The sequence below is a fragment of the Malaya genurostris genome, chromosome 1 (genome assembly GCF_030247185.1).
Source record: "Malaya genurostris strain Urasoe2022 chromosome 1, Malgen_1.1, whole genome shotgun sequence".
NCBI lineage: Eukaryota > Metazoa > Arthropoda > Insecta > Diptera > Culicidae > Malaya > Malaya genurostris.
This window is the reverse complement of record NC_080570.1, coordinates 115,044,733-115,072,109: the sequence shown is the minus strand read 5'-3', so window position 1 is coordinate 115,072,109 and position 27,377 is coordinate 115,044,733. Positions and strand designations below refer to the sequence as shown.

Sequence of the window (27,377 nt, the reverse complement as noted above, 5' to 3'; positions counted from 1 at the left end):
GATACGAACTTTTCAGCCGAACTGTTAGACTATCCTGAGCTATCCTCTTCGTGAGGAATGGTTATCTGGTTATTTGGAACGACAACTTGATGAACACATAGTTTGTTATACGGACGGTTCTCTGTTAAATGGTCGTGCTGGTACTGGTGTCTACTGTCGTGAAATGAGGCTAGAGAAGTCTCATTCACTTGGTAAATACTGTACTGTATTCGAAGCAGAAATCTAAGCGATTCTGTGTGGAATACAATCGGCTATGATGAGTTGACTAGAGCTGGTGCAATGAATGATTTCGTTGGTCCGGAACCAGCTTTACCACTTTCATCTAGTTGGATAAAGCACAAGATTCGTTCTTGGGCTGCATCCAAACATGCCAACAAAAGGATATTCTCTCGTTTCTCACCCAATGTGATAAGGAGCATTAGTCAGAAAGGTTCATCGATTTTCCTGGAGTGAATGAATCCTTTCTGTATTCACCTTAAATATAGTTCAGCAGAGTGTTTGGCATCCTTTATGGGGTACCGAATTTACTTCTGCTCGTACATACTGCGAATCGTTCTGCATTCTTCCAGGAGTGCAGAATGGTGTCGCTTTTATAAGATCTCTAAATCCTCTCGGGGGTTGGAGGTTTTATTAACAGCAGACTGTTCGGGACCTCGTAGAGGTTCAGAATTTACTTCTGCTTCCACTAAATGTGATCCCCAGCAGATTGTTCAGCATCCCTCAGGGGTGCAGAACTTACTTCTGCTTTTTTGTGTTTTTGTGTCGTCAATTTTCCCCATCCTCAATTTGTTCTGATTCCTGATTCCGGATCTGGATCAACTTTTTTGGGACTTTTTGAAAATTTCAAGATATTTAGTTTGCATCTTAGTTTGTAAAAATCGGTTAAGAAATTTCCGAGAAAATTGAGCGCGCATTTTCTCATAGATTTGCACATATTGCCTTGTAATTCCGGAACCGGAAGTCGGATTGGAATAAAATTCAATAGCGATCTATGGGACCAAAAGAACTTTCATTTGAATCTGAGTTTGTAAAAACCGGTTCAGTCATCTCTGAGAAAATCGAGTGACATTATTTGTCACATACACATATGCATACACACACAGATATTTGTTCATACATTGCCCATTTTACCCAGTTTTTTAAGTTTATGGTCAAACGAACCGACATTGGCAATATTAGCTCCAAGGTTCCGTTTTCGGAACTACCGGAAATTGTGATTAAAGCCTTTAAAACGGAAATAACTTCAATTTCTCAAAGATGAAAACCTATTTTCATAAAATTAGGTTCAAAGTAGAGGTCTTGTATGTAAAGACGATACGAAAACGGTAAACTATTTAAAACTGTTCCATTACATTGGTTGATGTCCATTGAATTTTTTTCCAACACTGTTCCTAGGATACAAACCCGCAAATATGGGAAGTATTGGTCACATTTCTAGAATAAAGTTTGTATCAATTTCCCATATTAACAGTTAGTAGAAATGCATCATTACACCACTAGGTAGATTAGAACAGGTTATTTGGTACATTTTACCCTGTAACTTCGGAACAGAAAACTGGATTCGGATAAAATTCAGTAGCATGTTGTGGGAGCACAATACCATTAATTTCAATCTAATCTAAGAGGTATCTCCGAGAAGAATCGAGTGCATATTCGTGTTAAACACACGTACAGATATTCTGCGATCTAGATGAATTGAGTCGAATGGTATATGACACTTGGCTTCATGGGCAGAAGATATTAAACAAAATTAAAATTCTGAAATCTGAAATTGCGAGTGAAGAACAATAGTAATATTATTCATATTACGGGAAAGGTGGGTAACAGTGCGCATCTCATTGTGAGTTCCTGTTAATGTTTACTACTATTTACTTGCAATAAACATTGAGCTTTGGCCCTGTTAACTTCATTCGGCTACATTTCCCCTTCCCTGTTCATTTCATATAAATGCAACAGACGTAAGTATAAAACCTGCCATTAGAAAATAAACTGTATTTTTATTTCTAATAGAATCACGTTTTTCTTGGTTTAGTAACAGTTTTTCGAGCCAAACGGAATTATCATCGAGTATTCCAAGTATTACGGGAATTTCGAGTGTTTGAGTTTTACGGAAAATTCCTTGTGTGCATAATCGTGTATCACTGCACACTAATACCTAACCCTTGCGCGCTAAAAGAAACAAAACAAGAGCTTTCATACTCGTAAACAATATACTAACTGTAATCGTACATTTGGTAGACGCGCAATAATCGCCACGTCTCCCCTAATCATAATATGAATAGTTTTTTAATGCGGAAAAAAATCGTTCAAAAATTATTATGTTGTTTTCAAATAACATTTTTGAATTGTGTGATACTTCAAAATAGTGTATCATTCCCCTCGGTACGCAAAATTATCCACCTGGGTTTACCATGTTTCGCCGGTTCTGCTTACGGGTCGTGTTTTTTAAAAGTTGGTTTTCATAGTGACTGCATTGCCTTTGTTTATTATGTTGTGACATTCCAACCAGTGAGTGTTTCTACAGACTAATCTGATTTAGTCTTCACCAGAGACTTTCTGGAGGAATGACGAATTGTCAAATGGATTTAGGTTGTTTAATTAAAGGTCATTCCCATTCAAAAGACGTTGTATCTCTGGTTTCTTTACAGTTTTCAAATAATACGTCTGTCCAGCAACCGGAATTCAATCACATTTTTTATGTCTTCTAGTTCTACTTGACACACTGTTTTTGAATGCGTGGAATGTCAAGTAGTACTAGAAGACATAAAAAATGTGGAGTTTGCGAATAAAACAATAATGAAGTTAAAGCGAACCGGTGCAAAAAGGTCCAATCAGTTCTTGGTAAAAAAAAGTTAGTGGAAATTTCTTGGATAGTAACACATAGTAATATTCACACAACTCCAAACATAAAAGCCTACTTTCAACAATAATGGTTGCATTCTGCACTAGTGAGTACGTTTCGGAATATACGGGAAGCGGGAGTAAATGCTATATCTCACTTATTTACGTCTTTTTATGCGATTTTTTAAAATTTATATGGTTTCTCATGCGAATGTTCAAACTTTTGCGGTTATGTTATTTTGTCCTAAAAGTTCAGGAAACATCGAGATCTGGTGTTATCTAGAAAAAAAAATTAGGGTCGCTCTGAATTTTGTTCTATTTTTCCAGAAATTTGTCGAAATAACATCGGATATTTAACATTTCTAAGACATTTTGGCATGAACTTTTTTTTAATTTTTGCCCCACAAAGTTTTTTTAAGATCGATATTTGTCAAAAAAAACATTCTTACCTGAATTTCGTCTGACCCCGATTTCCGGAGCTACCAAGTGAAGAGTGTTCAATATGTTACACCGTCACTTAAACCGGCAAAGCAAAAGAAGGAAAAATTCTTTTCAATTAGACTTAAAACCATTCCAATTTGTATGCCATATTTGTTGCTGGTCATATGAACCAACTCTGGCCGGTCCTCAGCATCTACTTTCCGTTCTTGACCTAGTGTTTTTATTTGTGGATTTCGCTAGATTACGGCCAAACAAACTTTTCCGTTTTTATTCACTGAACCGTTTTGCCTTTCTCTGTAGAAACGTAGTTGAATTACCAGAAAAAACGATTTTTTAAGACTCCACAGTAAATATTGATCAATTGCAATGAAATTATTTTTGAATGTAACAGACTTTCAATAAAATGAATAATTTTTGAATAAGGTATGAAGTCATCAAAATTGGTCTCAAAACTTTGTCAGTTTGTGAGTTGATGATATGACGGACTAGTTTAGGCCCAACCTGTCCACGATTTCCGGAAGCACAGGAACTATTGGCCAAAATCCTTCGACATAAAACTTGAATCGATTTCTCCGAGAATCCTTCTTCAATTTCAAATTACATTTAAATTGAAAGTCATCAGATTTCTCCCATCGTTGTTGAACTTAATTCATCCGGTTCAGTAATTACACAGAAAGAAAACATGTAAAAATGAGCTGCAACGAAAGGCATTTTTCATATAAATGAATTATATGGGATGAAATTATGAAATGTAATAACAATTTTGTATTTATCTACCGAGTGGTGTAATGATGTCTTACTCATATTACTCATATTATCACATACATTACTGGGAGATTCTTTAAATTACTTTTCTATGTTTCATATACAGAAAGTTTTTTCGGGCAAAACTTACAAGATCTACAAGTTGAAAAAATTCATAGTTTTTATGATTTTTAGATTAAATTTTGTGTCGTTATTCACATATCTGTTCGTAATTTTCAATGTTCGTCACTCTATTAATTCCGAAATTCCGGCTAAAAATTTATTTTGACCACTATTTCCTTTTTTGCAATGACTGACCAATGCAATGCAAACCCGGGGACCGATATAGTCGAAGTCGGTTTGTATGGCCATGATAAAAAAAAACTGGGACAATTTTGAGTATTATTGACTATTCACAGCTTTCTGACGGTTTAAAATGTTAAACACTAAATTAAGGAAAATCGGTTACGTCATTTCTAAGAAAAGTGAATGATAGTTTTCTAACACACACATACTAATAAATACACATATATGCATGCACCCATATTTCTCACCTCGAATCGTTTGGTATAAGGTTTGTTCGCAACAAAATCTGGACATCCCTAAATTCGTATATCTCTGGAAATACATCATCAACGCGTGAAATATTTCGCAGCCTAATAAACGTATGTCTATGCGTTTTGTAAAATCAGCTTTTGGTGATATAACAAGCTTTTAGATCGAAGATGGCGTCCAAAGAAGGAATCAGGAATCATAAATAATTGGCTCAAGCGGCACGTTAACTTAGTTATTTAGATATTTGTGCCTTTCCGTGGTTTCTCGTCATATTCCTGATAGGGAGAGAAGGATAAAAGGAACATGGAAGGGAAATGTGAAGTGGGTGAGGTGGGAAACCAACACAAAACAAAAAGACACTTCGCTTGGCAGCGTGATGAACTAACACTATAAACAACTAAATATTGTATGAGAGCAAATAATATGTTCTGTCTATGCCTTCAATTAGTCAGTCTAACTGTGAAACGGAGTTTTGTGCATAGTAAGGGCAAAACCCACAATTGTTCCGTATACCACTACCTTTTTTAGGCTCCTGCAGTCATTCAGGCATCGACACGGAAATACACCTCGACTTGCGAGCTCCCGTATTAGTGGCCTTTTACGACATGGAACAGGAAACCAGAGATCAATTCTTGGTTGAAATAATACCACCGGATAACACACGACTTACCTGTTTGGTAGACTTATACCATCGGAACAGGTGAACCGCTACCGGCTATTTATGCTGCTCAGAAAGAGAAGTTGGGAGCGGAACAAAAACGGGTCTCGTATATCACCAGAAAAACGCGAAGGTGAAGTAAATAACAGATCGGCTGAAAAGTTCGTATCGTTTCTATGAGAGGGCGCCACTAGAATTAAATCCATACCATTTTCAGTTAGTACCAACCTTAAAAAGATTCGTGTATAAATTTGACAGCTTTCTGATTATTAGTTTGTGAGCTATTGCATTTTGAGTGTAGCTACTTTTGTTATTGTGAAAAAAATGGAAAAAATGGAATTTCGTGTGTTGATGAAACACTACTTTTTGATGAAAAAAAGTGCCGCCGATACCAAAACATGGCTTGATGAGTGTTATCCAGACTCTGCACCGGGCGAAGCAACAATTCGTAAGTGGTTTGCAAAGTTTCGTACTGGTCATATGAGCACCGAAGACGTGTGGGACATATTATTCACGAATATTTCGATATGAGAAAGCTTTGTGCAAAATGGGTGCCGCGTGAGCTCACAATCGATCAAAAACAACAACGAATTGATGATTCTGAGCAGTGTTTGGAGCTGTTATATCGAAATAAAACCGATTTTTTTCGTCGATATATAACAATGGACGAAACATGGCTCCATCACTTCACTCCAAAATTCCCACTTCACACACGAAATTCCTTTTTTTCCATTTTTTCACAATAACAAAAGTAGCTACACTCAAAATGCAATATCTCACAAACTAATAATCAGACGGCTGTCAAATTTATACATGTATCTTTTGAAGGTTGGTGCTAACTGAAAATGGTATGGATTTAATTCTAGTGGCGTCCTCTCATAGAAACGATACTCTATCGCGAATATTTGACGAAGGTTTCCAGTGTGGTAATCATAACACTTATGTGCTGGAAGACTTTAAACGGTTTCCCGGAATGTGTTTTTATACTGATACGTTTACGTTTCGTCTTTGACTCATCAGTGCATAGCAGTTCAAATTGAACTGCTTTATGCAAAACTCGGCAGTTCAATTTGAATCGCTAAGCAGACGTAAAGTTTCTCCTACTTACATAACACTTGTTTTCTTTGCATCGAAATGCAATGTCTATACTGACGTGCCGAACGAAAACACACACGAAACAACGTTTTCGTTCGGCACGTCAGTATAGACATTGCATTTCGATGCCTAGAAAACAAGTGTCCTGTAAGTAGCAGAAACTTTACGTCTGCTTAGCGGTTCAAATTGAACTGCCGAGTTTAGCATAAAGCAGTTCAATTTGAACTGCTATGCACTGATGAGTCAAAGACGAAATGTAAACATATCAAAATCGGTTATGTGCCCTAGCACAAAATTTGGCTAACCCCTGAATGACTTTTTATACTGCCATGCAATGAAACGGTGTAGAGGAGCATTTATTGACGAAGAAACAGGCCAAGTTTCCCACAAAAATATTTGATTTGACAGGCAATATGCAGCTGTGATCGAGCAAAATAAAGATTCGGAACGGTAAACAAGGAAATATATTGTGTAGAAGCGATTGTTAGCATTCCCACGCAGCCATGATGCTCCCTCGCTATTTTGGTATAATTTTGCATCTTGTCACTACGCTAAAGATATTTTAGAATGGTATAAAGTAAATCGAGTTCATGTTGTACCGAAAGAGGTGAAATACTTAACTGCCTCGAGCTGCGATCTATCGATCGGTATTGGGCTCTCGTGAAGAGAGAACTCTCACAATAAACACAACAAACTTTAGAAAAATATCGAAAATCTTGGACAAAACTTGGTAAATCATTATCAGAGAAGCCTGCCCAGACCCTAGAGTAAACGCAAAAGTTCGTAGTTATCTCATGCAGCCCTATTAAGTAACTGTAACTAGTCTTAAGATTATTAACGATGGACAATTAAATGACTAAAAATTTCATATATTCAGATTTGTCGCCCGAAAGCATTATGACACTTGCCCGGTTAATTTTTACTAGACTCATTTTCAAGTGAATGAATAATCTTTCTATGAGGTAAAGGTAAAAAGTAGTAGCAACTGGGACTAACATCATTAGAACATATATTACCTCCGTTTTACAACTGAGTTATTGAAGCACAAATCTGCATGAAATATATGTACCCGCCAAAGGATTGTGCTAAGATATCACTAGTCTAGCAACCTACCATGTCTATTGGTAAAATTGATGGTGAGAATCATTAGGTAGATCAAAACAAAAACAAACCGGATACGTATAATGCTCTTGGTAGATAAAACATTGAGTTTTATTGTTTTAGTACAAATTGTGCTTAAACTTAATTTAAATTAATTGAGAAAAATCTTAATATAGATCTGTGATCGGAAGTTCATATTATATTGAAAGAAAAATTTCAGGACAGAAATTCCAAAAAAAATCAAATATCTTCATTGTGAACAGAGTGAAGTGTGTCAAAAATTTCAAGCCGCTGTATAAGCCATTACGCAAAATTTGAAAGTAATTCATTTCGTTTATGGGATAAAAAAAGTGACGCGTATATTCTTAGGAAGTTATTTGACCAAAATATCATCATTTAATCCTTCAATTGTTTGGTCCATAACCTCTTACTACCTGGTAGATTATCATAAACTAGTGAATCCTCTCCTTGTTCAGTCTACGTGGTTAACTAACAACCTCCTATAATAATAATGATAATTAATCATTCGTCTCAATATGACTGCTAATACAGGCAAGAAAAATGATTGAATGAGGTCAAGGTTGTGCGAATGATTGTTATGTGTTGAAAAATGATCGGGTACTCCGTTTCGAATAACTTAGCAAAACCGCTCATTAATAATTCTCCGAATGAAATTTACGGTTAATATTTTGGATGACGATATCTTGAATCGAATATCTTTTTCATGTTTCTCTTATTTCTCTTCACTTTGTTTACAGATTCACACTTTTTGTAGCTGCTTTGAAGTGTTTTTACAATACTCTACAACCAGTTGAAGTGAACTAAAAGCAACACAAAATACATCTGAAAAAAAAACAAGTTAATCGTCACGTTCAAACAGCCAAACCGGCTGTCCACCCAAGATCACATACCAGAACCTGGGGGTGAATTTGAATTTCAACTTATTTTGGCAGACCCAACAAAAACAACAAAGACATCATGTCCGTCGATTTTGCGTCGACCGTCGACATCACTACGATCAGAGATGAGGATCTTCTCCGGAAACTGGTAAGTGTTAGGCAAATATTTGAGCCAAGTAAACACATCTTCTCTTGGAGTTATTGCATTTGGGGTCGACCCAGTGAGGCACGCGTTTGCTAGGAGTAGCGTGGGAGCCACTGGCTCTAGATGCAGGGCGGGGGATTTTAAGTTGTGTTTTTGTATGTGTAATGTATGTGTTTAATTGGACAATTTTAATAGAATGAATATGTTTAGTGCTTTGTTCGAATAACAACCTAGTTTGAATCTTGATATTTCTTTATAAACATAAAGAGTCAGTATAAATTTTATGTACTTTTCCCATAAAATTCGGTCGAGTGTGTCGCCATCCTGATCGCATCATGTCCTTGATTTACACTTACAGATCACCCTTAAACAGGCGAAATGAAATTGATCGATCTTCGACAACTTTTCCAGACTGGCCAAAAAGCTTAAGCAACTCGGTGTCTTTGTGATATGAGTCTTTCATTAGCAGTTGTGATGCCTGAGTCCGACTGATTTCCTTTTTAGGACAACGGTTCACCTTCTAAACGATGACGACGCACACCGCCGCTCGTGATGTTCTTGATGGTGAACTCGACGCAGACATCAAGGACGACCTGCCGTCCACTACGGCTACCATATAATGCAGGCTACTCTACACAGACAAACGGATGTATACAGATTGCAAAAATCGATTCCGATTCTGTTTCTGGTTTAACACAACTCTTTGAAGTGGCGGCAACTGAACTCGTGGTTTGCCTGTAGTAACGATTCCCATGTTATCGAAAGGTAAACTAGATCTACCATTGATTCGTCAGCTGATTGTATCAATGTTGTCAGTTCAATAGCAATTGATATACCGTATTCCGAAAGTGGATCCGATTTAGACTGGATAGATATTTTTATTCCGGTTGTAATTTCCGGACTATACGAATGAACAGAATAAATAAATGTTATCGAGTATTGTTTTCAGTTATCGTTTCGGCATTGAAAACGTTTACTCCGCAATCAGAATCTTGGATTCGGTATCCAGGAAGTACTCAGTTCTAGCAACAGTTCAACAACTCACGTCATATAATTAGTATTTTGCTATTGTACACTGTGGCTTTCAAAGGAACGACCAAAACAATTTAGAAACATATTTTGTTTTTCGTTGGAAATCAATGAATAGTGAAGCTGAGATGATTACAAACAAAATGAGTCAAATGATTCATACTGGATTGATTTGGACTTAAAGTAAGGTCTTTTTTTAAATATTGTCAGCAAAAGTCTACTTATACTGTTCCAGCGGGTTGAGTCCAGTGCACATGCGCCAATATGCTTTATATTCGTATTCAAAACATGGATTCACTCTTGTATGGTACTTGAATTGAGCTGAACAAGTGTAAATGCATTAAGTGCAACTTTTGAATCACAAGTTTTGGTGGCTCGACCAATACCAGAATTAGTCATATACATAGAATGAAAAAGCTACACTTACTTGATATATTTTTCTATGAACTTACACCGAATGGAGTATCTGTCTCCACTGGACTCAATCCTGTGCTAATCACAACCAGTCACGCTGAATGCTTAGCGCCTCTAAAGATCTCGTCAACTGCCTTAGGCCATCGAATACGAAGCCTACCACGTAGACTACATCTTCTTCCGGGCTCTCTACAGCTCAGGTACGCTTGATGCTCTTTTGAAATCGTTATCGTATGACTCGAGAAATCCAAGGCACACAAATTCTTCTTCTTATTCAAAAGTTTCTACATCTAGTACAATCCTTCTGAAAAGACGAAAGTGGCTCGTTCACAGTGCGTCGATCAGTTCCGATAGTGTCCCTGTTTCAACTGATCAAATGTTACAAAGGATGTGAAAATCTCTCCCGCCGCCATTACACTTGATTTCAAATTGTTCAGTGTCGTACAAATCATCACCGGACGCTGCCCTGAAATCAATAAACAAATGTTGTGTCTGGAAATCAATCAGTTGTTGCTCGGTCCTGTTGAAATCTGAGTAGGTATGCACGACATGTTCGATTCCATTTAGACTAAATATGACATGTATCCTCGGTTTCCTTAGTGTGTAAATGTTCGCTTACAATGTCATCATCAAATTATTCTACAGTTGACATGAAATATGCATTTGAAACTATATTAAGAACTTAGATTTCAGTTCGTGCTCGCATCTCAGCCAACACAGTCCAAAATCGTTTGCGGTCGAAGCAAAAGAAACAAAGACAATACAGTGCAGTGAACAATAGAGTGTACGAAATGGGCAAATACGATTTAACAAAGCCTGAAACTTGGCCAACAAGGCCAAATTCAATTTGTATAGATTTCAAGCGTTGCAAAGTTAGACCAGCAGCAAATGAAATTGAAATCTTACTTGAAGAACGAATGCATCTAGATGCTAATAATGTAACTGAGATTCAATTCAACAAGGCGTCGAACTGTGTGTACATTATGTTTAAACGTGAAAGCGATGCAATTGCATTCGCTTCGGTTAACAACGAGGTGCACAGCGTTGAGTGTGACAATATTAAATACAAAATTCCTGTGCACATGGTGGACAATGCCATACAAGTACGCGTGCATGACCTTCCCCCGCAGTCCAGCGATCAGTGCGTTCGGGAAATTATGTCGCAATACGGTGAAGTTCTTTCCATCGAAAGAGAAGTATGGCGGAATTTTTTCCCCGGCATCCGGAATGGCGTGCGAGTGGTACGTATGCAACTACGTAAGGCAATTCCATCATACATCATTTGTGGTCAAGGTGGGACACATCCGTGTAAAACGCTGATTACCTATGAAAATCAGCTGGTTACATGTCAGTTTTGTGAACAACCTGCACACTACGGTAAACCTTGCACTGAAACTGCGAAAAGAACATCTTCAACAAAAGACAAGGTCAACCGTTCAACAACGAAAACTAGTGAGCGTAGTACTCCTGTTTCACCATCAAACCAACTAACAACTGCAACCAATGTACAACAAGGCGCTCCTACAGCAACTAGCAACGAGCTCAAGACTGCGAACAACAAGGAAAACGAAAAGAAGACGGAAATCAACAACAAAACCACCGATGCGGCAATGGAGGACGAGACGAGCCACGAACAAAGTGCCCCTCAACCCTCGCAGGAGGGAAATGGAAGCTCTCCTCCTAGAAAAAGAGTGACAACGAGATCCACTTCGAAAAATTGTTTATTTAAAAAATCGGCTAATTCGGCCACGTAAAGCTTGTACGCAAATAGGCCTGAATAAAAACATCTTTTAAATAAAAAAAAAAAAAAAGAACTTAGATTTACGTTATCGACAGAAATGAATTTTTAAAAGTAAATACATTATTCTACCGAAACATTTTCAATGATAGCTTTATCATATAAAATCAACGATAAGAGACTCGGTCAAATTGAGCTCACCACCTCGTATCCAAGAAAACTGATAGTAAAGAAAAACTGTGCGATTTCTTGGTCACGTCACTTCTATATCACCATTATACCACAGAGAACAGACATACAAGCTAGTAAAAACTTTTTCAAAAAACCTGTTTTAATCCACCTAGTGGTGTAAGTAATGATGCCTTTCTCATATCAATCATACTATCATATATAACACTGTGGTATTCTTCAAAATAATTTTCTTCGATTCTTAAAAAAATAACCGAAATCGGTTTGTTTGACCGTCTACTGATAAAAACTATCAATTGGAAAAGATTTGAGGTCGATTTAGAAATTGTTTTCAGGTTTTTCCCCATTTTCAGTGATGGTATACAATTTATAACCCATTTTACCCTATATTTCCGAATCCGGAAGTCGGTTTCGCATGAAATTCAGGAATTACGTATGGGACTACAGGACCTTTCATTTGAACCTAGGTTTGTGAAAATCGGTGGCGCCATTTATAAGAAAAGTTAGAACACATATTTTTTTTTGCAAATTTTACCCCATAACTCCCAAACCGGAAGTCGGATTCAAATAATATTCAGAAATTTTTAAGGGACCTCAAGACCTTTCATTTCAATCTAAGTTCGTGAAAATCGGTTCAGCTATCTCTGAGAAAAGTTAGTGCACTTATTTTCACAATTTTTTCCACTACTAGGCTGCTCGAAGCGCCTCTATAGGCGAATTGCTACTTAGTGATAACTTTACCAAACAACCGTTAAATTTGTTACACACACTGAAATCTCTACTTGAATGTCTGTTCTCTGTGATTATATCTCTGAAATCCAATCTTTAATTCATTCAATTGACTTTTGTAAATTGACGCGTTCCAAAGTATTTAAAATGAAGATTCGAAGAGAAATAAATAAAATTTGCCGTTAATTTATTATCTTGAATCAACTGAAAGCTCATCAGGATCTCATTTGATAGGAGCTCTCTCTGTCAATTAGGTTTTGCACGAACATGACATAACCTCACAAAAATGAACAAAATGAATAAATTTTGACAGCTATCAGTGGTTTGTTTACAGTGGATAAGTTCATCGGAAGTTCATCGTTTGATTTCGAATTTTGCACGCTGCTTTACATTAAATGAAGGATCATCAAATTTAGCGATATGGATGCAGTTGAAAGCAAGCAAAATCACAAACTATCCGCATACGCACACGGATTGTCCCCCGCTGACAGAGCGAGGTACGTGGAAAAAATAAGAGACATAAGTTTAAATGATCCCTACATTGCGAGTTTAAACGAAACGGATTTTCCAACTACGGTAACGGCGGGTCACGTTGGGCAGTATTTACTTAACAAATCGGTTTTAAATGAAGAATGTTTGCGAAACACAAGAAGCATAGAAGCGTACAAAAAATTTGAAGCTGGATTCGTTCACAGTGTGAGTGGTGGCATCATCAATGGCCTATACGTGGTGCGAGGAAAGGTAAAAGTCAAGCACAAAACAATTAATACTACCGAATATATATAATTTTTAATTTTAATCAACTGTTCATCGGTTTGTAGGTGTTCCACTCGATGAGGTTGAATGACCAACCACTAACTCCTTGGGTAATTATACAGAAAAATGGATTGATCCGAACTACACACTGCAACTGTGTGATAGGCCTCAGTGAAACATGTTCACATGTTGGTACAATTCTGTACGCGTTGTCAAATCTACATTTCATGGCATCAACATACAAAGTATACTTATCTTGTTGTATTATCTACCCCAATCAAAAAACACCTTTCTATATTATTTCTCAATTTAACTGAGTGTGACCGAACTCCCTTCGTACTGGGCAAGACCAGCAAAACGTATAAAAGATGATTTGTATCAACCAGTTGAGGAGATCGACTACGGGTTTAGGGTGTCACGCCATGATGACCTGAATTTACACAAAAATAAAGATGATTTCTTGTCTTTCGTGTCATCCTTGAAGGAAGATCAAGAAGAACCTGCGATACTTCACAAATTTTGCGGTTCTGAAGTTTTTTGTCTAAACTGTCTTCAGAATTTTGTACCAGAACATATATTATTGAACAAAAACTTATTACTTGCAAACCAATTTATCCCACAACTGGAGAATCAAGGTTATGACATAATAAGGAAAAAGGCAAATGAAGTTGAGCTCGTTATAAGCGGTGTGCAAATAGAAGAAGTAGAGAAACTGACAAGGCTACAATCTCGTTGTGATTTGTGGCGATGGCTTCGAATTGGCCGCATCACCGCTTCTCTGTTAAAACAGTGTATTCGTACTTCGCCAGATACAGTTCCCACTAAAATGAGTTTGTTAAAAAAAATATGTTACCCTCATTTGTCCCAAGCTGATTCGGCCGCAATCCGTTACGGAAGGAACAATGAATCCAGAGCTAAACAAGATATACAAAAAGTTCTGCAAAACCATCAAAATGCTCGCTTTTTGGAATGTGGTTTGTTTATAGATAAAACACGCCCGTTCTTAGCTGCAACACCGGATCTAATAATGGAGTGTGACTGCTGTGGACAAGTTCCAATCGAAATAAAATGTCCGTTTCGTTTGAATAGAAAAAGTAGCTTAAATCATCTGTTTAACATCACGGAACTTGACTTCATTACATGCACCGAAAATAATTTTTCTCTTGAAAATAACCATCAATACTACCTGCAAGTCCAAGCTCAAATATTCGTGACAAATGCGAAGTATGGTATTTTTTTCATATGGAGTGAGACTGAATATATTTGCATACGTATAGAAAAAGATTTACGCTGTTGGACTGACGCATGTGCAAAATCAAAGCTTTTTTTCGAGAATATAATACTTCCAGAGTTGTTGGCAAAATATTATACAAATAAATCATATAAAATTTAAATGTTAATAGTACTATATCGTTAAATTATCGTCAAATTTGAAGGTAATAATTATTCATAATAGACAGGGCTGGGAAAATCAAGATAAAAAAATCATCCAATTGAGATCACTGCGATATTTCCCAAAAGATCACAACTGATTTGATCTTTTTTAGATCAGTTGATCAGTAATCCTTAAATCACTTCGATCAAAATCGGTACTGATCTTTCGTCACACAAAATCGATAGTGATTTTGAGCTCCAATGATTCTTGATTCGTGTAAGATCAATCATTTTATGATTCGATCAACTTTGACCATTATGGAAGAAAATTACATATGAGCAAGGTGAGACAGGGCCGATTGATTCACGTCTAAAATCGTTGATACCCCAATGGGGTTTGCGAAAATTAGTGACAAAAGTAATCCTACAGGAATTTATAACTAAGGATAACGTGTGTCAAAGAGGCTTTCAATTTTATATCTCTGGGGAATCTAGTTATGGGTATTGAAAATATCAAAGGAGCATCAATAAATAAATCCAACAAAACGTTGACATGAATTCATCTGTAGAAGTAACAGGAGAGCAAAGTTCCAAACACACAGAAGGCGCGGCGTTTGAATTGGCGTTGCGAAATTATGCACTCCTGTTACTGCTCTGTATGATATTCAATTTATCCGCTGCATAACATGCTTTGTGATTGAACATGTTTTCCTATTATTATTATTATTATTATTATTATTATTATTATTATTATTATTATTATTATTATTATTATTATTGTTATTATTAATCACAGCATTTATGTTAATGTTTTCAGGTTTCTTTGATATAACTCCGCGAATACGGTATTGCAGAAATTTCAAATACATCACGAAGCATAGAATTCCGATGTGACCGACCAAATGAACTCATTGAAATTCTTTCATTCTTTCTACCATACTTTTAGTAAAATGGCTATAATTTTTTTCCAATCGCTGTGTCGAGTGCAATCAAAGCCAAACACTGATAACAGACTTTCGCACCGGCAGCGTGATTCTGTTTTTTTTTCAATACGATTGAAAACTCGTGCACATGTCTGGTTTTAGTTTTTGATTTTCGGTAATTTTCTCAGGCCGATGATAGGGTTTGGGTTTTGTGGAAGCACGTGAGCTGAGAAACCTTCGAGGTTCAGGACAGGACCAACGGTCACAATGGCACCACTCTACCCTAATGTACTGATCTATTTCTTACAAATTTAAGGATTGTATGATAGTTATAAAGAGAGACAACATAGTTTAATATATTAAATTATAGATTTATTCAGGCTTACGAGAATACATGAGACCTTGACTATTAGGTCTATGATATTGTGACCGTTTTGAAATCGTGCCAATGTGTTCACTGGAATGGTACTCGACAACATCGAGTATTTTTCTGTTATTACTCCTATCATACGTTCAACGTGAATCCGTAGGGCTGTGACTTGCTTGTTTTTAAGTATCTCTTCTCTAGAAAATTGATCTTTTTTACGAAGAAACGTAGGTATGTTGAGAGTGGCTTCCTTTTTCTCGAGCAAATCAAAAATTTCAAATCCTTTGTCGGCAAGAACTACATCTCCTTCTTCAACTATATCCAAGAATCCACTTTTCATGCAAACTTCTCGGTCCGAACACCTTCCAGCAAACCCTAATGACACAAAAGCTATAGTACCGTCGGGATGCACAGCAATCAAAAATTTTACAGTTTCGTGTTTCTTGTATTGACTGTAGTGTGACGCAGCAGCCTTTAAATTACTAGGTGTCTGGCATAAAACTTCAAAGCAGTCTATAATGTACACCCGTCTGGATTCAAAATATTTACAAAATTCTGCCGGCATGTGCTTAACAGCTATCGATCTTTCTGTTGGTTCGAGGGCCCACTTACAGCATTCATATATCACGTACACCGTACGGTGAAAATATTTTGAAACAGTGTTAACGCATACATTATAATCATATGACAAGCTGCAAAGCCGTGTGTTCAATCGAAGTTTCGTGAGAGTCATTACAAAAATCTCGTCTTTTGAAAGATCACACATCGGATCATCCAACGATTTTTCGAGATATTCAAACAATTTGATGAGAACTGGTAAGCTAGCTATACCAGTGTAATAATTACATTTGCTATTGTTCTGCAGATAAGCAATTCCTCTTCTAGTTGAGATTAATTGTCGTTGTAGTTCAAAGTTTCTATGTTGAAATCCAATCATTTTGTTATAGTATTGTTGGAATGTTTGTTTGGAATAACAACGACCTTTAAGAAAAAGTAGTGATTTGTATGAGTTGTTAGTAATGATGAAAATTTGTTCAAGTACATAACACGTAACATATACACATCAGATAAATGTGAACACATAAATACACGTACATTTAGAGATATATTATTACCAATCCCATTAGCTTGAACCAAATCTTCCCCTTTTTTGATAATAGTCAATAAGCTATCCACAAGTAGCTTTCAAAAAACCCGAGATGGTTGAAATCGGTTTAGCAATCATCGCGAAAAAAGTCGTTTAAAGGTACCCAAACACATATTTTCCTATCTCGTTGGGCTGAGTCGAATGGTATATAAGACTTTAGGTTTCCGAGGCTCCGTTGAAGATTCGGGTTTTCCATTAATTCCATTACTTTTCTATAAAGAAAGGCTAATGCCTCAGATCCTTATGTTAAGAGATACAGTAATCTACTTAAGTATTTTTCTTAGCATTTTCAAACTTTTTGTGTCGAATATTAATTATTCCAATCAAGACGAAAGATTTTTGAATACTGAAGAAGTCATCTTTAATCTTGATATCGATAAATCACAGAATAAGATATGAATTATGAATAAGATAAGTCCCCTTGTACCTAGGTTTGATAATTAAAAGGGAAAAGTTTCAAGATTTTGGATCTTGTCTTACAGTGCGATGCAATATGCATCTATAATTGGTGTCCTAGTGTTGCAATAGAGTTATGTCTGGAAATTACATACATGATTGATTCAAATGTTGCAATTATAGTTAATAAATAAATTTATATGCATTGTTATTTCTCGAGATATTGGATCCACATTATCATTAATCTATAATCTATAACAATCAGTTCTAACGAATATAAAAAACGAAATCAAACCTCCTGCTTGCACACCGCATTCTTTGGAATCTACGGACACTTCTGCGGATGTTCCCGCATCGCAAAGAGACACTTCTGTGGATGTTCCCGCATCGCAAAGAGACACTTCCGTGGATGTTCCCGCATCGCAATGAGAAGTAATTACTGTTCTGCGCTCACGTGGAGATTCTGTATTTTCCTTTACAACATCATCACTTGTGTTGTCGTTTGTCTCTGCACTGTCAATATGTACTCCAGAAGGTTGTCCAGAATCCGTTAATAGCATTTGAGATGGTACCCAGTCAACACTTCTGGTATCTGTTGGCCTTGCAGGTCGACCTAAAATAAAAAAAAAATATTATGTTTCATACCTATAACTTGTGATTGACTTACCGGAAACGAAATGCAGGCCACACAAATATTTATCTCTCCAACGGAAACCTGCACTCAGTCTGAGGGCTTCAATCCACTTTTCTCTTCTTTTTTCATTTAACCTATTCATAAAGAAATTTCTGCTTGGTAGTGGAAACGCAAACAGAGCAATTTTTTTAGTCCCTTTTACCGAGGAACACGATTTCAAAAAACACTTTTTGGTCATTTCCGAACTTTGAATCTTTATCTGAAAATCAAAACAAACCACTGATAGCTGTCAAAAGGTGAACTTGATTCATTGGCAGTTCATTGGTAGTTCATTCGAGTGGTCATCGTGCAAAACCTAATCAGGTTTTGCACGATGACGACACGAATGAACTGCCGATGAATCAAGTTCATCTTTGACAGTTGCCGTGTACTTGTTTTGTTTTGCGACTGCAAGTTAAAAATTGAAAAATGACGAAAAAGTGCCTGTTAAAAACGTATTCCACAGCGAAAAGAACTAAAAAGATTGCCCTGTATGTGTTTCCAGCATCAAGGAGCGATATATGTATGAATCTGTTTAGTGTGAGGCGACTTGCAATTTTTACATTCGAACGATGAACCTCTGATGAACTTTTAAACTGTAAACAAGTAGGTACAAGTCGGCTGTCAAAAAATGTTCATTCTGTTCATTTCGTGAGGTTATGGCATGTTCGTGCAAAACCTGAGTCGATCTCGAAAACTTTAAATTCTTTTAAAAGATTTGATTTATTTGATAAATTGAAACGTATCATAGAAAACACTTTTGGTATCAATGATGTTATCGTATAAGTGACGTAATCGACCAACAGCCTTTTTTCACTTTCCGCACAATTTTCTCAGTGATGGCTGGAACGATTTGAGCTAACTTGGATGCATTTGGATGCTTAGATGTAGTCTCTTATCACAAAATGCACCATTTTCTCAGAGATCCCTCACCCTGCTCCGAAGAAAATGAGTTCTTTGAAAGCTATGATATGAAAGCATAACATATTCAAATAATCGTCATCGACAAATTTAACAAAATCAGATTCATTCATTTATTTATTTAGGATCATAGGAAAAGCCCACTGAATGTTTTCATAGTTCATGGTGGACACTTCCGATTCTTGAGATAAGTAACTCTACCGAAAAATTGCATTCTTTGCTACTCACACAATTTTCTTCATGACAGCAAACTCGATTTCGATATAAATGAACTTGTTTGAAAACTGCAAAAGAGTAAATGATCAAGTTGAAATATATTATTACTGATACTTTCGGTTTCGAAAAGCGAAGATATCATTGAAGAACAGTTTCGTATATTATCCGAATCTGGACGTTATTGACTCTACCTAAAATTTTTCTAAATGAAGAAATTGTTATAATGAGCCAATTTGAATGCCAAAAGAAAAACATTATCACATCATTAGGTCGATTAGGAAACAGCTCTGGTATTGGTTTTGTGCTTTGCAAAGAATTGTATTTATATTGCATTATCCGATTTGTTTAGTTGCAGCTCTTGCATCATGTTTAAATCACGGCCCTTTTTTTTTTGTTGGTTTTAATTACGTTCACTGAACATCTTTCTGCTGTCAAAACCAATTGTGGTATCGTGAATTCCTGAGAGCGACTCAAGAATGTAGAAATGCTACAGTCATTATCACAATGAAGGTGAACGTAACTCAAAGACAATATTATCAGGCGGAAGAAAAAATAACTGGTGAAAAAGACGACGTTCGAGTTTTAGAAATAGAATGCAATGAAAATGAAACAGAATGCGGTGTCGACAATGAACGGAAAATTGATTCTGGTGAAGACATTGGTACAGATGCGAAACATCCCAAAATTGACGGCAATGAAAATTGGATGAAAAGTTTGATTCGTTCGTTGTTTGTGTTCATGAAACCTGGTCGATCTGTTGTGGTGTTCAATACAACAAATGAAGTATTGCTCGACTGCTTCATAAGGAATATAGTATATAAGTAAAAATCCATTTTAATTTTTCGGTTTTTAAATACCCGATTTGAAGTTTGGTTTGTTTATTTATCTCCATTCTTCAATATGCAGTAACCAAGGTTATTTTATTCAAAATCAATAATTTATCAACTTGTGTTGCCAGTTTCAACTTTTTTTCAAGCGATTACGTTTTGACAGTACCAGTTACTGAGGGGTAGTTAAATTTGCAATACAGTTTTGATAGATGAGTGACAGGTTGTGCCGTCGGCTCAACTCTAGATCGTCTTCTTACTCACAACACTGTATTGTACTTTATTTTCTGCCATAGAGATTGTAGATTTGATCAAGGCCCGTAAGTAGATTGGCTTCTGAAGTACGTAATTCCCAAGTCTAGTTTTGGGTAAAACATGTAATATAGCATTGTATATTATCACTTTGTACATTCTAATTTTTTTACTCACTGTATCACTTTCATCTTACTATACGAACAAGCATCACTTTGTATTAAAAATGTTATTGTGAAATGAAACCCCTAAATAAAAGGTTTGTCGTTTTTGGTATTATTATAAATAATAAACAGCGGTACATGTAGCTTAGAACGTTACAGTTTTTTACCATTACTGTTATTCAACTAATCTTCGAATATATGACTATATTTCGAAGTATTTCAATTCATTGGAAAACCTAAAACGTTCCAATCAGTTATATGATACTTCTGTGCTGAAAAGATGGTCGATTTCTGTCCATACATGAAGGTGCCTTAGAAATGTATCCGCTTATCTGTGGGGCTGGTCAATGTGTCTCTTTTTTCGATCCGACCTCTCAGTAGTACAACGTTCCTAGTAATTCAGCCTCAGGTCTGTACTTGTACTATACTTTTACTGTTTCAACGTGTATCTACATAACAATTCCAAACTACTTTCCGCGCCTGTATGGCTGGTTAAATATGGTTATGATGCTGGCCGTTTCGGTCAGCCACATGGCCGTTGTCATCATCGTTGGAACGCTCGTTGGACTATGCATTGGTTGGCGCTTTGCAAATGATATATTGATTGATGTGCGCAGTTTGCTATTGAATAAATTAAGCAGATGACCTGTAGTTTTTTTTCGCCGGCTGCACGGCTGCCAAGTGATATGTCAAGTGGTACTTAGTTCATTGCTTCTTGTTTGTGACATTACTGTGGCAAACATATGACAGCGCTGCGAACCGAAATATGCGAAACATGAATAGTTATTATTTAAACTGAATTTCGAGTTACTTAATATGATTTCAATCATCTCTCTAAACAACTGCTATTTAGCTGCCATATATTTTATAATTCAAACACACACACTTGTCAAGTAATTGCAACTCGCTGGCGGGTAACTCAACACGGCAAACTTTATTATCACTCATCACGCTCAGCCTTCTCAATATCACTCAAGCACTCACTTGCGCGTGCATTGCGAGTTGAGCGAGAAGTTAAGTTCGCCGCTAGGCAATAAATAAACATTAGGTTCATGCGGGTTCTTAGTATGCGTGGGCGCTGCGGCAACTACCAATCATTTAGCAAAACAACGCACAAGATGTTGATTTCAGCTCGATGTGCCCCAGTCCAGAGTACTTTGTGGATGTGACCAAAAACGGAAGTCACTTCAGTCTATCAATGGCAAAAGAAACTAGGTAATTCAACTAACAGTGAGATCGTATCTTACCGACATTAGCTGCCATACATATGGAGCGTTATTTCTTACATGTGTGTCTGTTTTTATCAAAAACGTCAAACAAACTTTGACCCTGTACTGACCACGTTCTACGCACATTCGCTACTCTGTTCTAGGTAAATTCAAACAACTGGATTCCATACGTTACACGTTATTAATCGATTACAACCAATGGTTGTTATTGTTAAGAGAAGATGTTAAGCATTCAAATTGAGTGCCATTTCTCTGACAACCTATCATAAGAAAGGTTAAATATTGGTGAGGTTTTCGATTGACAACAAAGCTGAATTGATATGTTGTATTCTCTCATCCGACCACTGCTGTGGGATTGAACTTAAAGGAGTAGGCTGGGTATAGGGGACATCAAAATAATGGTAAGAGGTTTTTGGCTAGAAAAGTCATAAACATTTATTAGTTTATCGTTTTATAGTATACGATTCCCAAAAAGAGTGGTTTAATTTATGGTTTCGCGATGAGCTCATGTGCGGCTGGATCTGTGAAACTCCGGCGGCGGGATTCGCGCCACACACGAACTACTTTCGTGGCACTTTCCATGAGTTACTGGTGCAATTTGTGGTCTGAGCCTACGCACGATTGCCGCACTTGGCAAAACATGCTACTCTTATTTGTCCTGAACATATTTATCACTAACGTTGCCTTTTGAAGGATTTATGGATCGTATTCACTTAATCAGCTGGATCTTCGACCGTTGTTTTCCAACTGGCTTTTAGATCATGCGAAATTGGTCTGCAAAACGATCAAATAAACCCGTCTTAATCCACCTAGTGGTGTGATAATGCCTTTCTCTTCTTTCATAACAGTCTCATGAAAATTTGTTTCATACTTTTATTAAATAAATTTAGATACTAATTTTGACACCAATTGATTCAGATTGATTCGAGTAGTTCACAAAAGCATGCTTCAGTGTTTATGTCACACAGTCAGCATCATTTTTCCAAACTAGTGCTTGACATTTGCGTTGCCTATTTGTATGAGAACAGTGATGCTAATCTGAAAAATCTAAAAAAAGCCTTCTTAGTCCACTTAGTGGAATTTTCATATATCTTGAAAAATCACCATAGGGGGGAGTACATGAAATTTTCGAAATCGAAAAAAAAATTTTTGATGCCAAAAGGCTTAGAATTGCATGAAACGTCGAGATTTAGTGTCATCTCGAAAAAAATTTTTTTTGAAAAAATCGACTTTTTGGGACTTAGAAAAAATATAAAAAGTCCCAGAAAGTTGATATTTTCAAAAAAAAATTTTTTTTAGATGACACTAAATTTCGATGTTTTATGCAGTTTTAAGAGTTTTGGCATCAAAAAAAATTTTCGATGTTGGAAATTTCATGTACTCCCCCCTGTGGTGCTTTTTCAAGATCGAAAATTGTCAAACCTTTACCACCGGGCAGCACCCCTTAAGCATGTCCGATTTAGGTCAAATTTTGCATGAAGGCTTTTTTCGAGGTGCTTAAACTTTTGAGCACTAGAACTTTACGTAAATAGAGGTGATCCCAAAATTTTGGCACCCTTATATATACAAGAGCGGGAAAAATCAATGTGTTTTGTCGGTTACGTCACTTATACCATCATATATCTGGAACCAAAAGTCACAACCATTTGATCTTCGAACTTGATCAATGGCCCGACAGTAGCTTTCAAACGAGCGCAAGTTTGTTAAAATCGGTTCAGCCATCTCTGAGAAAATTGAGCGCGTTCAAATATCTTCGAAAAGTGCACACACATACACACACATACACACACACACAGACATTTTCCGATCTCGACGAACTGAGTCGAATGGTATATAACACTATGGGTCTCCGAGGCTCCGTTCGAAAGTCGGGTTTTCCAGCAATTCTAATACCTTTCTATAGAGAAAGGCAAAACCCTTCTTAGTCCACTTAGTGGAATTTTCATATATCTTGAAAAATCACCATAGGGGGGAGTACATGAAATTTTCGAAATCGAAAAAAAATTTTTGATGCCAAAAGGCTTAGAATTGCATGAAACGTCGAGATTTAGTGTCATCTCGAAAGAAATTTTTTTTGAAAAAATCGACTTTTTGGGACTTAGAAAAAATATGAAAATTTTTCTAAGTCCCAGAAAGTTGATTTTTTTAAAAAAATTTTTTTTTGAGATGACACTAAATTTCGATGTTTAATGCAGTTTTAAGAGTTTTGGCATCAAAAAAAATTTTCGATTTTGGAAATTTCATGTACTCCCCCCTATGGTGCTTTTTCAAGATCGATAATTGTCAAACCTTTACCACCGGGCAGCACCCCTTAAGCATGTCCGATTTAGGTCAAATTTTGCATGAAGGCTTTTTTCGAGGTGCTTAAACTTTTGAGCACTAGAACTTTACGAAAATAGAGGTGATCCCAAAATTTTGGCACCCTTATATATATAAGAGCGGTAAAAATCAACGTGTTTTGTCGGTTACGTCACTTATACAATCATATATCTGGAACCAAAAGTTACAACCATTTGATCTTCGAACTTGATCAATGGCCCAACAGTAGCTTTCAAACGAGCCCAAGTTTGTTAAAATCGGATCAGCCATCTCTGAGAAAATTGAGCGCGTTCAAATACAACGCTTTTTGTCGGTTACGTCACTTATACAATCATACCTCCGGAACCAAAAGTCACAGCCATTTGATCTTCGAACTTGATCAATGGCCCGACAGTAGCTTTCAAACGAGCCCATGTTTGTTCAAATCGGTTCAGCCATCTCTGAGAAAATTGAGCGCGTTCAAATATCTTCGAAAAGTGCACACACATACACACACATACACACACACAGACATTTTCCGATCTCGACGAACTGAGTCGAATGGTATATAACACTATGGGTCTCCGAGGCTCCGTTCGAAAGTCGGTTTTTCCAGCAATTCTAATACCTTTCTATAGAGAAGGCTTTTTTCGAGGTGCTTAAACTTTTGAGCACTAGAACTTTACGAAAATAGAGTTGATCCCAAAATTTTGGCACCCTTATATATACAAGAGCGGTAAAAATCAACGTGTTTTGTCGGTTACGTCACTTATACCATCATATATCTGGAACCAAAAGTCACAACCATTTGATCTTCGAACTTGATCAACGGCCCGACAGTAGCTTTCAAACGAGCCCAAGTTTGTTAAAATCGGATCAGCCATCTCTGAGAAAATTGAGCGCGTTCAAATACAACGCTTTTTGTCGGTTACGTCACTTATACAATCATATCTCCGGAACCAAAAGTCACAGCCATTTGATCTTCGAACTTGATCAATGGCCCGCCAGTAGCTTTCAAACGAGTCCAAGTTTGTTCAAATCGGTTCAGCCATCTCTGAGAAAATTGAGCGCGTTCAAATACAACGCTTTTTGTCGGTTACGTCACTTATACAATCATATCTCCGGAACCAAAAGTCACAGCCATTTTATCTTCGAACTTGATCAATGCCCCGATAGTAGCTTTCAAACGAGCCCAAGTTTGTTAAAATCGGTTCAGCCATCTCTGAGAAAATTGAGCGCGTTCAAATATCTTCGAAAAGTGCACACACATACACACACACATACACACACACACACAGACATTTTCCGATCTCGTCGAGCTGAGTCGAAATTTTCGAAATCGAAAAAAAATTTTTGATGCCAAAAGGCTTAGAATTGCATGAAACGTCGAGATTTAGTGTCATCTCGAAAAAAAATTTTTTTGAAAAAGTCGACTTTTTGGGACTTAGAAAAAATATGAAAGTCCCAGAAAGTTGATTTTTTCAAAAAAAATTTTTTTCGGGATAACACTAAATTTCGATGTTTCATGCAGTTTTAAGAGTTTCGGCATCAAAAAAAATTTCGATTTTGGAAATTTCATGTACTCCCCCCTATGGTGCTTTTTCAAGGTCGAAAATTGTCAAACCTTTACCACCGGGCAGCACCCCTTACGCATGTCCGATTTAGGTCAAATTTTGCATGAAGGCTTTTTTCGAAGTGCTTAAACTTTTTAGCACTAGAACTTAACGAAAATAGAGGTGATCCTAAAATTTTGGCACCCATATACATATAAGAGCGGTAAAAATCAATGTGTTTTGTCGGTTACGTCACTTATACCATCATATATCTGGAACCAAAAGTCACAACCATTTGATCTTCGAACTTGATCAATGGCCCGACAGTAGCTTTCAAACGAGCCCAAGTTTGTTAAAATCGGTTCAGTTATCTCTGAGAAAATTGAGCGCGTTCAAATACAACGCTTTTTGTCGGTTACGTCACTTATACAATCATATCTCCGGAACCAAAAGTCACAGCCATTTGATCTTCGAACTTGATCAATGGCCCGATAGTATCTTTCAAACGAGCCCAAGTTTGTTAAAATCGGTTCAGCCATCTCTGAGAAAATTGAGGGCGTTCAAATTCAACGCCTTTTGTCGGTTACGTCACTTATACAATCATATCTCCGAAACCAAAAGTCACAGCCATTTGATCTTCGAACTTGATCAATGGCCCGACAGTAGCTTTCAAACGAGCCCAAGTTTGTTAAAATCGGTTCAGCCATCTCTGAGAAAATTGAGCGCGTTCAAATATCTTCTAAAAGTGCACACACACACATACACACACACACACACATACACACAGACATTTTCCGATCTCGTCGAACTGAGTCGAATGGTATATAACACTATGGGTCTCCGAGGCTCCGTTCGAAAGTCGGTTTTTCCAGCAATTCTAATACCTTTCTATAGAGAAAGGCAAAAAGGTGTGATGAGATAAATAAATTGAAAACTCAAAATTAAAATAAAATTAGCTCAGTGAATGTATGATTTCTTGTCGCTTGAGGTCTTTAGATAGAATGTCCACATTTGTAGGACTGATCCGAAGAAACGGAATATTTATTTCCTTCTTTTTATTGTTTCGATTATAGAGGTTTTAACCATAAGGTTATTCGCCTCTTCGGGCTAGAAAAACTTTCTGAACCTATGTGCGGGGTTGGCATCCGAACCCAGATAGGTTGCGTGAAAGGCATCGACTTACCCATCACGCTATACTCGTCCTCTTACTCTTGTTAAATTTGAAATGATATTAACATAACGCATAACTGCAACAACTACAAATTTATTATGTTATACATCCTTCATTATTCGATATCTACGTCAACAAGTTGACGCTGTAAATACTGATTTCTCCGCTGCTTTCGACAAAATAAACCATCAAATAACAGCAAAACTCAATAGACTTGGATTCGGCGGATCACTACTTTAGAAGTTATTCTCGATACTAAACTGGACTTCACAGGTCATATCGCTTATGTGATTTCTAAGGCCTCTAAGCTTTCAATCTTCGTGTATCTAAGAGCTTTGCTGATGTACACTGGGCCATATGAATAAAAGGTAGCATGCTTGAAATTCGGTAGTAAATGCTACGTGTGGATCACGTTCCTGTCAAAACATGCTACAAACTGAAGTATTTACTACAAGTTCTCGGTGGGTAGCTCTAGAGGTTGCTACTCGTGTGTTTGCTGATGAAGTACAGAAATTAAAAAAGTGGCATTTTT

General features: G+C 36.8%; 1 protein-coding gene across 3 annotated transcripts in view; it reads left to right on the top strand.

The window, feature by feature from the left end:
• Window positions 1–27,377, top strand: part of LOC131425455 (calponin homology domain-containing protein DDB_G0272472-like) — a 163,548-nt gene that overhangs the window by 37,541 nt on the left and 98,630 nt on the right. For all 3 annotated transcript variants that reach the window (XM_058587399.1, XM_058587398.1, XM_058587400.1), the window contains exon 2: window positions 8,194–8,482. In XM_058587399.1, coding sequence (XP_058443382.1) covers window positions 8,414–8,482 — 69 coding nt within the window. In that variant the 5' untranslated portion in view covers window positions 8,194–8,413. The remainder of the gene's footprint in view (window positions 1–8,193; window positions 8,483–27,377) is intronic.